General features: G+C 47.8%; 1 protein-coding gene and 1 long non-coding RNA gene across 3 annotated transcripts in view; one reads left to right on the forward strand and one right to left on the reverse strand.

The window, feature by feature from the left end:
- Positions 1-1,984: 1,984 nt before the first annotated feature.
- Positions 1,985-4,647, reverse strand: CCN1 (cellular communication network factor 1). Its single transcript, XM_039246947.1, has 5 exons — positions 4,345-4,647; positions 3,848-4,061; positions 3,145-3,501; positions 2,805-3,016; positions 1,985-2,687 (listed from the first exon to the last, which is right to left on the reverse strand). Exons 1-5 carry the CDS (start codon positions 4,405-4,407, stop codon positions 2,385-2,387), a joined length of 1,149 nt encoding a protein of 382 aa, XP_039102878.1. The 5' UTR covers positions 4,408-4,647; the 3' UTR covers positions 1,985-2,384.
- Positions 4,648-7,163: 2,516 nt separating this feature from the next.
- Positions 7,164-13,370, forward strand: part of LOC120241655 — an 80,504-nt gene continuing 74,297 nt past the window's right edge. The window contains exons 1-3 of one of the 2 annotated variants that reach the window (XR_005530915.1): positions 7,164-7,343; positions 9,785-9,903; positions 10,761-10,866. This is a non-coding gene — a long non-coding RNA (uncharacterized LOC120241655). The remainder of the gene's footprint in view (positions 7,344-9,784; positions 9,904-10,760; positions 10,867-13,370) is intronic. The other variant, XR_005530916.1, reaches the window with a different exon arrangement.

Below are 13,370 nucleotides of genomic sequence, written 5' to 3' on the forward strand. Positions count from 1 at the left end.
TTTGTTTCACATTTGAGCTTATTTGTATACATATTACCTCCCTACACTCTTGAAGGATCTATAAAATATTACTCCTTGATTTCTATGTAAAAAGCAATTTGCTGGACTTCAGTGTTGGAGGAAAAGACCTCAGGATTGGTGCCTGGGAATGTGAAAATCTTTCCCGTGAATTTGGATGTCTGTTCAACAAGACTGCACCACAAAAACCTCACACGTTTATTGTTTTGCATGTACCATCGCACTGGCAAGTTTAACTGCATCCAAGACGGCACAGGTGGCATTTAAGTTCCCAAATACCTTAAAATTTCAAGAAACAGACAACTCAGTCAGCACAAGTTGTACTATATCAGGCAAGACATTGCCAAACTCAGAAGAGCCCTTGCCCATACATTTTACCATCACATTTCTATGAATCTTTATGCATTTCAGTAAGGCTTTTAAACAGATTCTTAGGCAGGAAGGCTTTTAAATAAATTCTTAGGCAGATTCAGTTAAGGCTTTAAAACAGATTCTTAGGTCTTCATTAAGACATTGATATTAAACTGTTTTGAAAAATCACTCTTTACAGGATCCCAAGAGCTGTCCCCCTTCTCTTTTAAAACACTTTCTCGATACCTAAAAATTCAAGTACTCTCTTAACCAAGTGCAGACTGAAATATTTCACTATGGATTTGAACAGAAGCCAAGAGGGTCGATGAAAGGAAAACTTCTCTATAAAAGGTTTATTGTCAGTGCTTTCTAAAGAGGTAGATTCTTCTAAAACAGGCTATCAGCATTTTCACAAACATTGATGCAGCCTTCTCAACCTCTCCTAGACCTAAGATTGAGGTCCTTTTCTTTTAGGAATGCTCTGCGTCTAGCCTTTGACCTTCTCCATAGCCAACTCTATCTAACTGCTCCCTCCTCCAGCAGCATAACGTATATTATAAAAAGGAAAGGGGGATGGGGTAGCTCAAAAGGAAAGGGGGATGGGGTAGCTCGGTCCTCACGCTATTGGAAAAGTACTTGAAATTCCTTGCATTCCTTTGCATTTAACAGCATGTTTACCTAATCACTGGCTTATTAGGATTAACACAAGTCATTGCTTCAAGCTCATTCAGGGAAAACAAACTGACTCCTATAGACTCCAAGACTTTTTTTTCTGATCCCAACTAAGTGTGGATTTCTAAGTAGTTCTCCTATGCTTTCGGAACAATATTAGGAAAACAAAGTTATAAACAAGTGACCTTCTGTAACACATTATCCAACCAGACTTAATCTTGCCCCTGGATTTAGATATGGACTGTTTCATTCCTCTCCTCTTCCAAGGTGACAAGCACAATAACCTAGTGATTAAAAGGATAAATGGCCCTACTATACACACCTTATAGTGATGGAGTGATGGAGACCCTTAGACTTTGAATTCTTATGAAACTAAAGCATTATTATTTAAATCACAAATTTAGCTTCAGATTCCCTGTGCTTCCTACAATGCCTAGTGTTCAACAGGTTTTAAATACAGATTAGTTTAAATGCAGAGATTTTCCCCAACTGAAGATAAAAGCAATCATTGTCTAATTTTTGTAGGTTAGTTTCCTGCTCTTTTCCCAAGCTCCTAGAACAGTTCCTGGCACAAAGTAGGCACTCAAGTAGTCCCGGTTGAATAACTGAAAGAATGCCTAATACGCTAGGCTTTTGCCAATGACTTTGGGATAGTCTCTGAAAATACTGAATGCCACACACTCAGATATTAGGTAAATATTTCTTTATTAAATGATTAATTCCATAAATAAATTCTTTTCACTGAATATAAAATTAAAATCATTTACAAATTATTCCAGTATTACATTTCCCTTCCCTCCCCAAAAGCTACATTTCGATAAATAAAAACATTCAGTCTTAAAACACCTGATTTCTGTTTGCAGTTCAGAGTGCAGATAGCTGCCTCTCACGGACACTCACAGAGTGTCCCCTTCAGGAAGGGATGGCACCCCCTCCCATTTACTTCTGTCAAAAGATGAAGGCTTTAACTGATCAACTAATCTTTTTTTTTTTTTTTTTAACAACTGTAGAACCGAAAGGAAAGAAAGCCTAGAGGAAAATATGCTTACCAAATAATTTACAAACAGAAAACAGAACGTCATCAACAGCACAAGCTCCAAAACGAAGCAGTAACATGTGCTCCAGTATTATGAAGCGAAGTATTCTCCCATCGTGGCTGCGTTTGTGTCCATCCGCACCAGCACACCTGGCAGTTTCAAAATACCTTAATACTACTCAAGAATGAGCAATGCATCCCTTCTACAATGAATCCCTCACCCCCACCGCCCCCACCCATATCGCCGTGATTCTGGCACTCTTCTCCCCCTCCTTGTTCACCCTTGCACTGGAAGCCCAGGTGGCATTTAGTCCCTAAATTTGTGAATGTCATTGAACAGCCTGTAGAAGGGAAACACCGCCTCGTTGGCATGCGGGCAGTTGTAGTTGCACTTGCAGGACTGGATCATCATGACGTTCTTGGAAAATGTCTCCCCATCTTCGCAACGGAAGCGCATCTTCACAGTCCTGGTCTGCTGGGGCGTGCAGCACCGGCCGTCCACGCACGAGCCGCAGTACTTGGGCCGGTATTTCTTCACACTCGAACATCCAGCGTAAGTAAACTTGACTGGTTCGGGGGATTTCTTGGTCTTGCTGCATTTCTTACCCTTCTGTAAGAAAGAGGAAAGCAGGAGAGTCAAGGACAGTGTTTGTCTGTCTTGGAAGAGGGGTTCACATCTCGCCCAGCTGCCAGGGAACAGTCTCCAGCAAGCACCGCGGGAACTTACTTTCAGGCTGCTGTACATCGGCTGTCCACAAGGCCGCACTTCACAAATCCGGGTTTCCTTCACCAGGCGGCATTCAAGGTTGTCATTGGTAACTCGTGTGGAGATACCAGTTCCGCAGGTCTTTGAGCACTGGGACCACGAAGTTGTTTGAACGATACATTTCTGGCCATGTAGAGAAGGGTTGTATAGGATTCGAGGTTCCATTCCAAAAACTAGAGGCAAACAAGAGGGAAAATTTCTCAGAGGCATAATGACACCAACACACTCGGCTCGTTTCTACAAAGCTTCAAACTAGGAATGTATTTCAGTACAACGTCTTTCAGGCTCAGTTTCAACTTACCTGGGAGCCGCTTCAGGGAGCCACCTTTTCCAACTGCAATTAATTCATTGTTCCTCGTTAACTCCACCTCTGAGGCATCAAATGCCAGCCCCTTGCCCAGGAGGCCATCCCTGTCGTCCACGGGGTCCTTGGCACTGTCCTCGTCACAGACCCACTCCTCACAGCACTGCCCGGTGACTTTGACCAGCCGGGGGTTGGGACAGCCCAAGTTGGGGAGAGAGAGTTCTTGGGGACACAGAGGAATGCAGCCCACAGCGCCGTCGATACATGTGCACTGATGTTTACAGTTGGGCTGGAAACTTTCCCCATTCTGGTAGATTCTGGAGTTATATTCACAGGGTCTGCCCTCTGATTGAGCTGCAAAGAGCACCGAAAGAGAAAGGGAAAGGAGAAAGTTAAGATTCCCATCCATGGCCTGAAACTCATACATATTTTCTGCTGTTAAATTCAATTTATGGTAAAGTTTCCTACAATTCCTCGGGGACTCCAGACCAGAACAATAAGTTAGTCAGGAATCACTTTTCCGTATGCGCTTTTCGTTGGGCCCAGACACACTGAATTGCATTCCAGACTGCTGAAATCATGTGCCTTTCTGCCAAGCTACCAACAACAAAGCATCACCATACATGGTCTCAAAATTACTAAACTTCTGGACTACGGGGACTATTATTTTTTTAAAGGGGCCAAACCACAAGCATCTTACCTCTGCAGATCCCCTTCGGAGCTGTGGAACTGGCGCCGAAATTGCATTCCAGCCCCTTGGTGTGGTCGCAGGGCTGCATTTTGCTGCAGTCCTCGTTGAGCTGCTTGGCGCAGACCTTACAGCAGCCGCAGCCGTCCCGGACCAGCCCGACTCCCGGGGCGCACTTGGGCGCCTCCTGGGGGCAGTGGCAGGCGGCAGGGCAGGTGGAGAGCGCCTGGAGGGGGGTGGGGGGGAAAGGCACGCGTAAGACTGGGCGCGGTTAGCGTAGGAGCCCAGGGACTCCGTCCGCAGGGGGTCTCGGACCCTGTCCAGCCCGGCCACCCTTGGCGGCTGCTTTGGCCCACAGGCCCCCCGACGCATCTCCAGGGGGGCTTGACGAAAGAGCTAACCCGAAATGCCCCCGAACTTTTTGGTTCAGTTATCTCTGCGGGGGGCAATCCGGGGAAAGGGGAAAGGCCTGGAAGAGCGTATGGGGAAGCGGAGGCAAAAGAACTCACCAGCCTGGCCAAGTGGAGAAGGGTGACGGCGAAGGCGAGTGTCCTGGCGGTGCGGGAACTCATTGTGGCGCGCAGGAGTCCGGGCGAGCGCGGAAGCGAAGACGCCGACACACTGGTGCGCCGCGGTCGAGGTCTGGTGCGTGGATGCGGGAGATGGGACGGGCTCCGGTCCGTGCGGCGGCGCGGCGGGCCGGGTGGCAGGAGGGCGAGGGCCGGGGCGGCGAGCGGGCTGCAAGTGTCCTTCTCCCGAGGTCCTTCCCGAGGAGGCGCGAAGGGCGCGGGTGCTACTCGGGGGCGCTCTCGCTCGCGGTCTGCCCGAGCGCCCAGAGCCCGCCTTTTATACGGGCCGGCCACGGCGCCGCGTGTTGCAGTGACGTCGGCTCTGTCTGCGCGTTCCAGAATTCTCAAACATCTCAGGAATGCTGGTTGGCGCGGGCTGCTGCCAAGCGCCTCCCCTGGCTCCAGTGCACCTTTTTTTTTTTTTTTTTTTTTTGTCCTGGACCCGTCTAGAAAACAATCTACCGTTTTTTCCACTTTAAATAACGACTTCGATTGGGAGGGCTCTTCCTGGCGCGATGGTAGTGATGGAGGTGGAAAGGGTGAGGGGCGCGAGTTCAAAACTTTGCCTGGACTGGGAGGGTGGGAGGACCTGGGAGGGAAGAACAAAAGTGGTTTTGTTTGGTGATGCCGAGTTGACCGGGCAGCCTTGGAAGCCCTCACCCGGAAAGGCAGCGAGCTGTTTGCTTGTTTACAGAGAAGGTGAGAGTGAAATTATCTATGGAGAGGCGAACGGGGAGGGGGAGCGTGCCTGTGAGCCAGCAATCTATTTGGGGATTTCATAGAGCCACGCTCGAATCAAGTCCCAGCTTTGGTGTGGTGTTTATTAGCCAAGTTAAGCGTATTGCAAATTAATACCCGCAGTGGCATTTATGAATGAGAAGGAGAAAAAAAAAAAAAAAGTCAGCTTCCCCCATCGTCTGGCAGATTCCCAGGCAGAGGTCTTCCCCCTTCCCCCCCCCTCCCTTTTTTGGTGTGTCGAACTTGTTTGTTTTTGGAGGTTCCCACTTTAGTTCCAGCCCACTGCCTGGGTTGGAAGTCCGAGAGGAAACAAATGCAGGGAGTTCTCCGGGAGGCTGACTTCTGCTTCCTCACGGATGCGGGAGACAGGGTAAGCCCTTCCAGCCTCCCTCCCCGGTCGGGAGGCGTTGCTAGCTAAGCAGCCAGCCAAAAGCAGAGGGGACCACCTTGCAGTAATTTGTCCTGAGGTCATCACCTGTATACACTGCAATGCCAAAACTGATTCCAGCACCATTGTGCCCCATGGATTTCTAAAGCTAAAAGTTGCGTGGGGTTTTTAACACTTTTCCTTGGGACCATTTAGAAGCCTCCCATTTCCAATGGATTGCAGCGCTTTTCCAGCCAAATACAGAGAAATATGAGATTTTCAGATATAATGTTCTGTAATAAAACTGCGTTAGCAGAATTTAAGATCCTATTTTACCTACAACACACGCGGTAAAAGACCCGCCCCCTGACACAAAGCAATTTGCTTTAACATTATCAATATCATCAGTGCTATTGATAAATTCTTCCTCAAAGTTTCAAAAACTATCTTCTTGTGCAATTTTAATAAAATTGTACACAAGTAATCATACCAGTCTTTCTTTTATATGTGCCCCAGAACTCTGCGTCCCTTCTAATATGTAGGGCTGTTCTTCACAACTTAAGTCTTGCTTAAGAAGTCCCTCAGTGCCAACTTTTCTGTGAATGACTCTGATAAGCACAATGAGAAGCTATTGCAATAAAAACATTATCCAATAAAGAGAACTGTAGCACGAAAGAGTTAAGTTTCATTCATTGAAAAGTGCCCTTTCATAAGTCTAAGAGGCTGTTACTAGTGGGAGTAGGATCGCTAAGGCTTTGTTGGGGGGGTTTGGGGTGTATGGCTTACTTTTCAGGACTTGTCAGGTGTTATGCAAATGAAGTGAGGAAAACCTGGGCCCTACTTCTACTCAAGACAGTCCATCCATTATTACTTAGAAAAGGTTTTTTGTTTTTTTGTTTTTTCCGCTGCATTAAAGCTTCATTATTGTTCCCCTCTTAATGAAGTGACTGGGGATAGGGGTGAGTAGGCGCAGTACAGGGTGGGAGGAGGTCGTGGGGAGAGAATGGAGAGGAGTGTTCCTGGCTTCTGTTGTGGAGTCTTTTCTATTTGACTTCATGATTGTAAGTATTTCCAGATGGTGAATCAGACACCAGACGTAACAATATTTCCATATTTGGGTATAGCAGTAGCCTGCGTTTTTAACATTTTTCTGCCTCTGTTATCCAACCACAAAGCATTCTTGACAGCTTCAAATGTTGTTAAATATAGACTTAACTTCTGTTCCCAGAGCAGGAACTTCTTTGGAATTCCTTGTTTTTCACGCAATCTGTCTATCATGATTTAAAATAAAATTACAGTGAATGATCCAACTGGCCAGTGTATATACCTTGCTCCTTTATTGAGGGGGACGGGAGATATGCAGAGATTCAGTTTGCCGCACAGCTTTGAAACACAGACCATTCCAGAGATTCCTTTAAAAATCAGATTAAAGTTTTCTAACAAGGGCGTGTGGGTTTGTTTCTGGGCTTCAGTTGGGGAATCTTGCAGGATGAGTTTGCCCTGGAGGAGAAACTTAGAGAACCTTACCATCAGCTGCCCATTTAAAGCTGCGTGTTGTGGGAGGGGGGGTTGGGGAGCTGGAGCAAACAGGGCCAGGAGGTGGGGGAGAGGGAGAGACTGTAACAACCTATGTGCACAGCCTTTCCATATACTATGTCCTGGTGCGCCTGCTAGTAAACGACGGCATCGGACCAGAGGAACTGCAGCTCCTCACCTCCCGCGTCAGGACGGTCCAGAAACCCCAGACGTCCCGTCGCCTTCTCGCCTCTTTCGCTGAGAGCTGCAGATCAGTTCACGTTGACAGATTAGAGGGAAAATGTGCAAATGTTTATGGGTAAGTGTCTTCGGATGCTAATTCTGCATGTTTTCTTTTGCTCTTTCTTCCTCCCTCCCTAAACCGGCGCCCCATGAGGGAATAACGGGCCGCCTTGTTTCCTTGTTCTGCAAGCCACAGAGAAGGAGCTGCTTGTCTTCAGCAGCTCCCAGGTTTGAGCTGACTGATGGGGACATGTCTCACTCGCTGCTGCCAGGGAATTTTAGGTCACCAAAAGAAGGGTTCACTGTCTGGCGGCAACTGAGAATAATGATCACCCTAAAACTGTCGACTCCAGTTTCCTAGCCCTAGACCGGCGGTTCTCAAACTTTGGTCTCAGAATCACCTAGTGGACTGATTAAAAAGACTGATTGCTGGGCCCTATCCCAGAATTTCTTATTAGCCACATTTCCGACAAGTCCGGAGGTGATGTTGCTGCTGGTGGTCCCTAGAACCACTGCCCTGGATGGTTAGGAGTGCTTCTAACAGCCGTGTGCGTGCGCGTGTGCGTGCGTGTGCCCTCGTAGTCAGGTACTCGCCCGCACACCCAGTCTCACAACTACACTTTTTATAGCCACTTCAATGAACAGAACAATTTGTGGTGACGACGAAAGGCCAGCTTTAAGGTGGCGCCCCCGGGCCATCCTTTCTCTCCACCCCGCCCCAGCCCCCTCCTCCCCCCCCCCACCCCCTCTCTGTAAAGTGATCGCAGGGAGAGCCAGAGGCAGTCGGGTTGACCGCGGGAGCTGGGTGGCCGGCGCGCGGGGAGGGCCTCGGCTGCGCCGGGGGACCCCTGCGGAGACCGGGTGCAGGGTCCACGCGGCTGGGGGACCCCGGCTGGAGCATTCCGCGCACCAGGCCGCTCGCTGCCCGCCGCCCCCTGCCGGCTGCCCGGCCCGCGCTCCCGAAGTCGCCGCGGGGGGCAGGACTCGAGGTTTCCGGCGGCGCGCACCTCAGGACGTTTCCAGCCCCAGCCCATATTTGGTGAAAGTCTTTCTAGACTCCGTCATCCAGCTCCGGGGGGCGGCGGCGGCGGCTCTGGGAGCGGGTCCGGCGACTGCGCCGCTGCCGCCTCGGGCCGCGGGGCCTCAGGCGCTGCGCCCGCGGGACGGAGCGCGCGGGAGACGAGCGCGGCCTAGCCCCCAGCCCCGGCCCCGGCACCGGCCCGGCGAGGGCCGAGGCCCACCCCGCGCTGCGTGGGAGGCTGCCGCGGAGGGCGCCGCGGCCGGATTATGTCACTTTTCCCGGCCACCCCACTGTCGACGCTTCCTCCCAGCGGGGCAGCGAGTTGCGGCGTTGAGCCAGACTTAGACGGCACGCCCAGGCGCGGGGGTGTGGGCGTGTGTGTCAGAGGGTGGCGTTTGCCCCGGCTTCGAGCCCACCCGAGAGCAGAGACGTGGAATCGACTCTAGAAAGAAGTCCCCAGGGGCTGGGTCCTATCATCTCTAGAAAGGAGAGTGGCCAGACCTCGCTCTCGGTTTCTTTGGGCCACCCACAGCCCCTTCCTCGCTTCCTCGTCAGTAAATTCCAAGGCGGAGGTTGGGGGTGCGGACCCCAGGGTAGGAAGCCCTAGCTCTGCCATCCACTAGCCTGCAGCCTTCGGTAAGCTGTTCATCTTTCTAGACCTTGTATCTCTCCTTCGTCAGTATAAATTGGGAAAGGAGACCAATAGGTGGTAGAAAGGGAGCAGCCCCTTTCAGAGCTAAATCTCTTGCCATTCTCTCCTAATAATGACAGAAGCAAACACCACTCTGTGTCAGGCACGGTTTTTGAGTGCCTCATTCAATTCTCCAACACCCCATTGAGGCAGATCCTCTTGTTAACGCCATTTTCTTTCTAAAGAATGGAGGCACAAAAGGTAAGTGACTAACCAAAAGACACTCACCCGGGAGGTAGCAGAATTGGACCCAGACGTCTGGGTTCCAACAAGCCTTCTACTTAAACATTGTGCATACTGCCTATTCCCTGTCACTTACTTTGGACATTCAGGCCTGGCCCCTCTCCTAGAACTTTACCCTCATTTAACTCTATCACAACTTACCCAGATATTCCAGGATAAATGCAGCAGATAGAAAAATAGTTGATAAGTTCACTGAAGCTGGGGTAAGCTCTGAGAAGGAGAGGGGAAGGGGCGTTGCATTTTAATAGGAAAAGCCTTAATGCATATATGTTCATGCACTGGGCTTTTAAGCACCTTGGCAGGCTGGTGGGAAAGGTATCTAGGACCTTGGGGGTTCTTCTGATATCTCACAAGCCATATTGATCAAGGAGTCTCAACGCCCGGAGCAAGGCTTGAGCTGGTAGAAATTGCATTTGTCACAGAGATACAGTTTTCAAGGTCACTGACTTGATACTTCATCAGCCTGAGTGTTCCTTATGGGCTGAATATGCTATTAACCCGTTTTTTGCATTATACATTATGAGTATCTTTACATATCTGAGGACAAGTTGTTTATCCCCAGGGAACACCGGATTTATTCAGAGCTCATGATGTGTCGTGGCACTGTGGTAGGCACTAGTGACATCAGAAAGAGTGCTTTAACATTGAAGTTCCCCAAAGGATTCTGCATCTGTTGCTGAAGTAGGTACAAAGTGCCATGTGGACACTTCTCTGCCTGGGGAGTGAGGGTGGAAATACCAGGAGTCTGAAAGGACGAGCAAGAACCCGAAGGACATTTGAGACAGAGGGAACAGAGTCTTGACCATGCGTGACGAGGGGACACCTAGTGTGTCTGGACTCTAGGATCCCTTTGGAGAACTGGCAAGAGGTCATCTGGGCCCTTCCGCAAATGGCCTTACCTGTCATAACACTGGGACTCTGGCAGTCGTGAGCCATGTGAGGCTTTGCCTTCGTTTCCTCATCTATAAAATAATGGGGTTGCTCCAGCTCAGGGTACATGCACTGAAGGGCTCACAGGGGTCAGCCAGGTAAAAAAATGCCATTTCAGGGCTTTGTGGTAGCTAATACTTGGCCTCAGCACTGAGGAACCATGGTGATAGTGGGGACCAACCGTGGCGGTGGGTGGGGGGAGGGCTGAGAAGTTGATCGGTGAAAATGAAGGTCTGGTGTTTGCCCATTTTCTCATTTTTTTTAAAAAATTTTTTTTAATGTTTTATTTATTTCTAGGAGAGAGAGAGAGACAGCGTGAGCAGGGGAGGGTCAGAGAGAGAGGGAGTCACAGACTGAAACAGGCTCCAGGCTCCGAGCTGGCAGTCAGCACAGGGCCCGACGCGGGGCTCGAACCCACGAACCGCGAGATCATGACCTAAGCGAAAGTCGGACGCTTAACCGACTAAGCCACCCAGGCGCCCCATTTTCTCATTTTTTAAAGGATATCAGAGATCTAGATTTTTCTGTCAAGGTCTTTAATTTTTTAAATGTTGGCAATTAAGTAAAACAGCTCATCTAAGTTAAAACTCCATCTGAGTTAATCCTAGGACAGTCACGGAAGGCAATGTCTGGGCCGTGCCAGTTGTGATCTCTAGAGTGAATGACTAGAAGCTGTCCTGCTCCAGCTTTCTGCTACTCCCAGCAACGCATCAGGTAATAGCGCCCTGGGCCCCATTAATTGTCAGGTTGAGCACACCTTCGTTTACTTAAGAATCAGGGCTGCCACTTAACTCAGTTGTAGAAGTTTATACTTTATCAACAAAACTGGAATGTGTCTTTTTCTTATTTTCTACTTTATTCACTCCCAGACACTACTGTGTCTCCCTTTCTTCTCCCCTTGACTTTATGTTGTAAGCAGCTGGCATTGCCGTGGCAGCAAAATAGGAAACATTTTTTTTAGGGCATCTGTCTCCAGTGGGAACTGTATCTGTTTATTTCCTCCACCTGGCATCTGTCCACAGGAAGACAGGCATTTCTAACCCCCTTACCTTACAGAAACTACTATGTTGTGATAACACAGAAACATTTCATTGGAACGGACTAGAAGGCACCTCTCCCACTCCACCCTGCAATCCATCTTCTAAACGAGATTGAGCAATATGATATATATTATAAGTCACTATCAAATGGCTCCAGATTCAGATGATTAAGAATTAACCTTCTCCTCTTGTGTTTTATTCCCAGAGATACCTGTCTCTTAATTGCCCACTTAAAACCACACATACCACATTCAAAATTCAGAAGAGATTTAATTTGGGTGCAGTTCTTGAGCACATAGATAGATCCTACAGAGTAGGTGAAGCAATTTATTCTTGCCAACTTTTTGCAGGTCTGAAGATTAAATGAAAAGGAGCATTCTGGCTTTTGGGCTAATTATGTGAAATAAGACGTAAGACATGTTTAATGCTCAGCAGGATGCTTGGCACATAGTAAGTGCCTAATAAATTCCAATTACTGCTACTGCTAAGCCCCATCATTACCTTCACTTTTACTACAATTAGCATAGAATGAGCTAGTCTTATTCTCTAGAGAATATTCTGCATTCTTTGAACTAGATGAACTCAAGCTATAAAAACATTTGATAAGTGGTATATAGATGCAGTGATTTACAAAACCCATGCAGCCCAGTTTTCTGGCTTGCACCGGAGCCCCAGTGACCATTTAAGAAAGCACTCCGGCTTTGCCAGTCATGGAATTGCAAATTTGCCTACAGGCAGTAGTGAGCTGAGTGGTGTTATGCCTTGGTTTCCTCACCTATAAAAGCTAATGGAATTGCCCCAGGTCAAGAATCGTGCACCCAAGTGGCCCAGGGACCAGCCAGGTACAAAAAACACCATGCCTGAGAAGTAATGCCAGCTGACATTTGGCCTTACCATACAGGAGCCATGGGGATAGTTCTGTCTATGGGGTCTGGGTTTTGGCTACCAACGACTAGCGAGTTGGTATATATAGCTGAGTTAGTGATTTTATCTAATGCTTGTAACCTTGGTGGTTATAGTATTCCATATTATGTCTGTTTAAATGATGAAAAAACTGAGGCTTAGCTAGAGTCACTAACTGGTGCAAGGGCACAGAGCTATGGAGGGAGAGCAGAGTGTCTGTCTCCAAAGGCTTTCCTTTTGAGGGAGAGCATGGGCTTTGCCCTCCATGAAATCCACCTAAAAGTTGAGAAACTTGCCTTCAACTTCTTGACTTCCCATTAACAACTGACTGTGGTTGTTATTAAATATATGTCTAAATGTGTCTTGGGCTTAGTTGGCTCTCAGTAATTGTGGGTCCCAGTTTCCTCATGAGAGTCTGGTAATGAATGAGTTAAACAATAAAAGAGGGTTCTCTCCACACAGAGACCCTTGCCTAAGCTTGCTCCTATTTCCTATGAAGAAAAAGAGATGTGTCAGGACAGAGGAGGAACTCAGAGATCGAGAGATATTTCTACTGTAACTTAGTCATCACCATCAATTTTGTTACTGGAGGCAGACAGAGCTGCCACCTCTCATAACCACTGGTCACCCTTACAACAGTTACTAAGCACAGAGCCCTCCGGGCACCCACCGCGAACACCCTGTGTCTCTGAGACTTACACAAAGTGCCTCAGCCTTGGATGTGAGGGTGGGGTGAGGTGGGGCGCCCAAGGTTATGACAGTAAGTTAAAAGCAAAGAGAATTTAAGGCTACTCCTAGGCATTGAAAAAGAAAAATTTTGAACCCACTTTCCTTTGAATAGGCTTTAGCTCTCAAAAAAAACAAAACAAAAGACCCAAAAACAAACAAACAAACAAAAAAATACTGCTCTTAATCTTTTTGTTTTGGTAGTTTCTTTTTTCTTTCCTTTCTTTTAAAATTGAGATACAATTGACCTGTAGCCTTATATTAGTTGCAGGTGTACAACATAATGATTCAATATTTGTATATATTGGGAAATGATCACCACAATATGTATGTATAGTTAACACCACCACCAGACATGGTTACAATTTTCTTTCTTGTGAGGTGAACTTGTAAGATCTACTCTCTTAGCAACTTTGAAATATACAACATGGTATTATTAACTATAGTCACCATGCTGTTTATGACATCTCCAGGATTTATTTATTTTATAACTGGGAGTTTGTACCTTTGATCACCTAAGCAGTCAATTCTTTTTTTTTTTTTTTTTTT

This window comes from Hyaena hyaena, unplaced genomic scaffold, assembly GCF_003009895.1.
Source record: "Hyaena hyaena isolate Hyena2069 unplaced genomic scaffold, ASM300989v1 scaffold_286, whole genome shotgun sequence".
NCBI lineage: Eukaryota > Metazoa > Chordata > Mammalia > Carnivora > Hyaenidae > Hyaena > Hyaena hyaena.

Bases quoted from the DNA above. Each gene is read 5' to 3' on its own strand.
- CCN1 (XM_039246947.1), bottom strand. From the start codon at position 4,407: ATGAGTTCCCGCACCGCCAGGACACTCGCCTTCGCCGTCACCCTTCTC. The intron at 4,062-4,344 runs GTGAGTTCTTTT...ACCCCCCTCCAG, and splicing joins TTCTCCACTTGGCCAGGCTG to GCGCTCTCCACCTGCCCTGC. The intron at 2,688-2,804 runs GTAAGTTCCCGC...TCTTTCTTACAG, and splicing joins CGATGTACAGCAGCCTGAAA to AAGGGTAAGAAATGCAGCAA.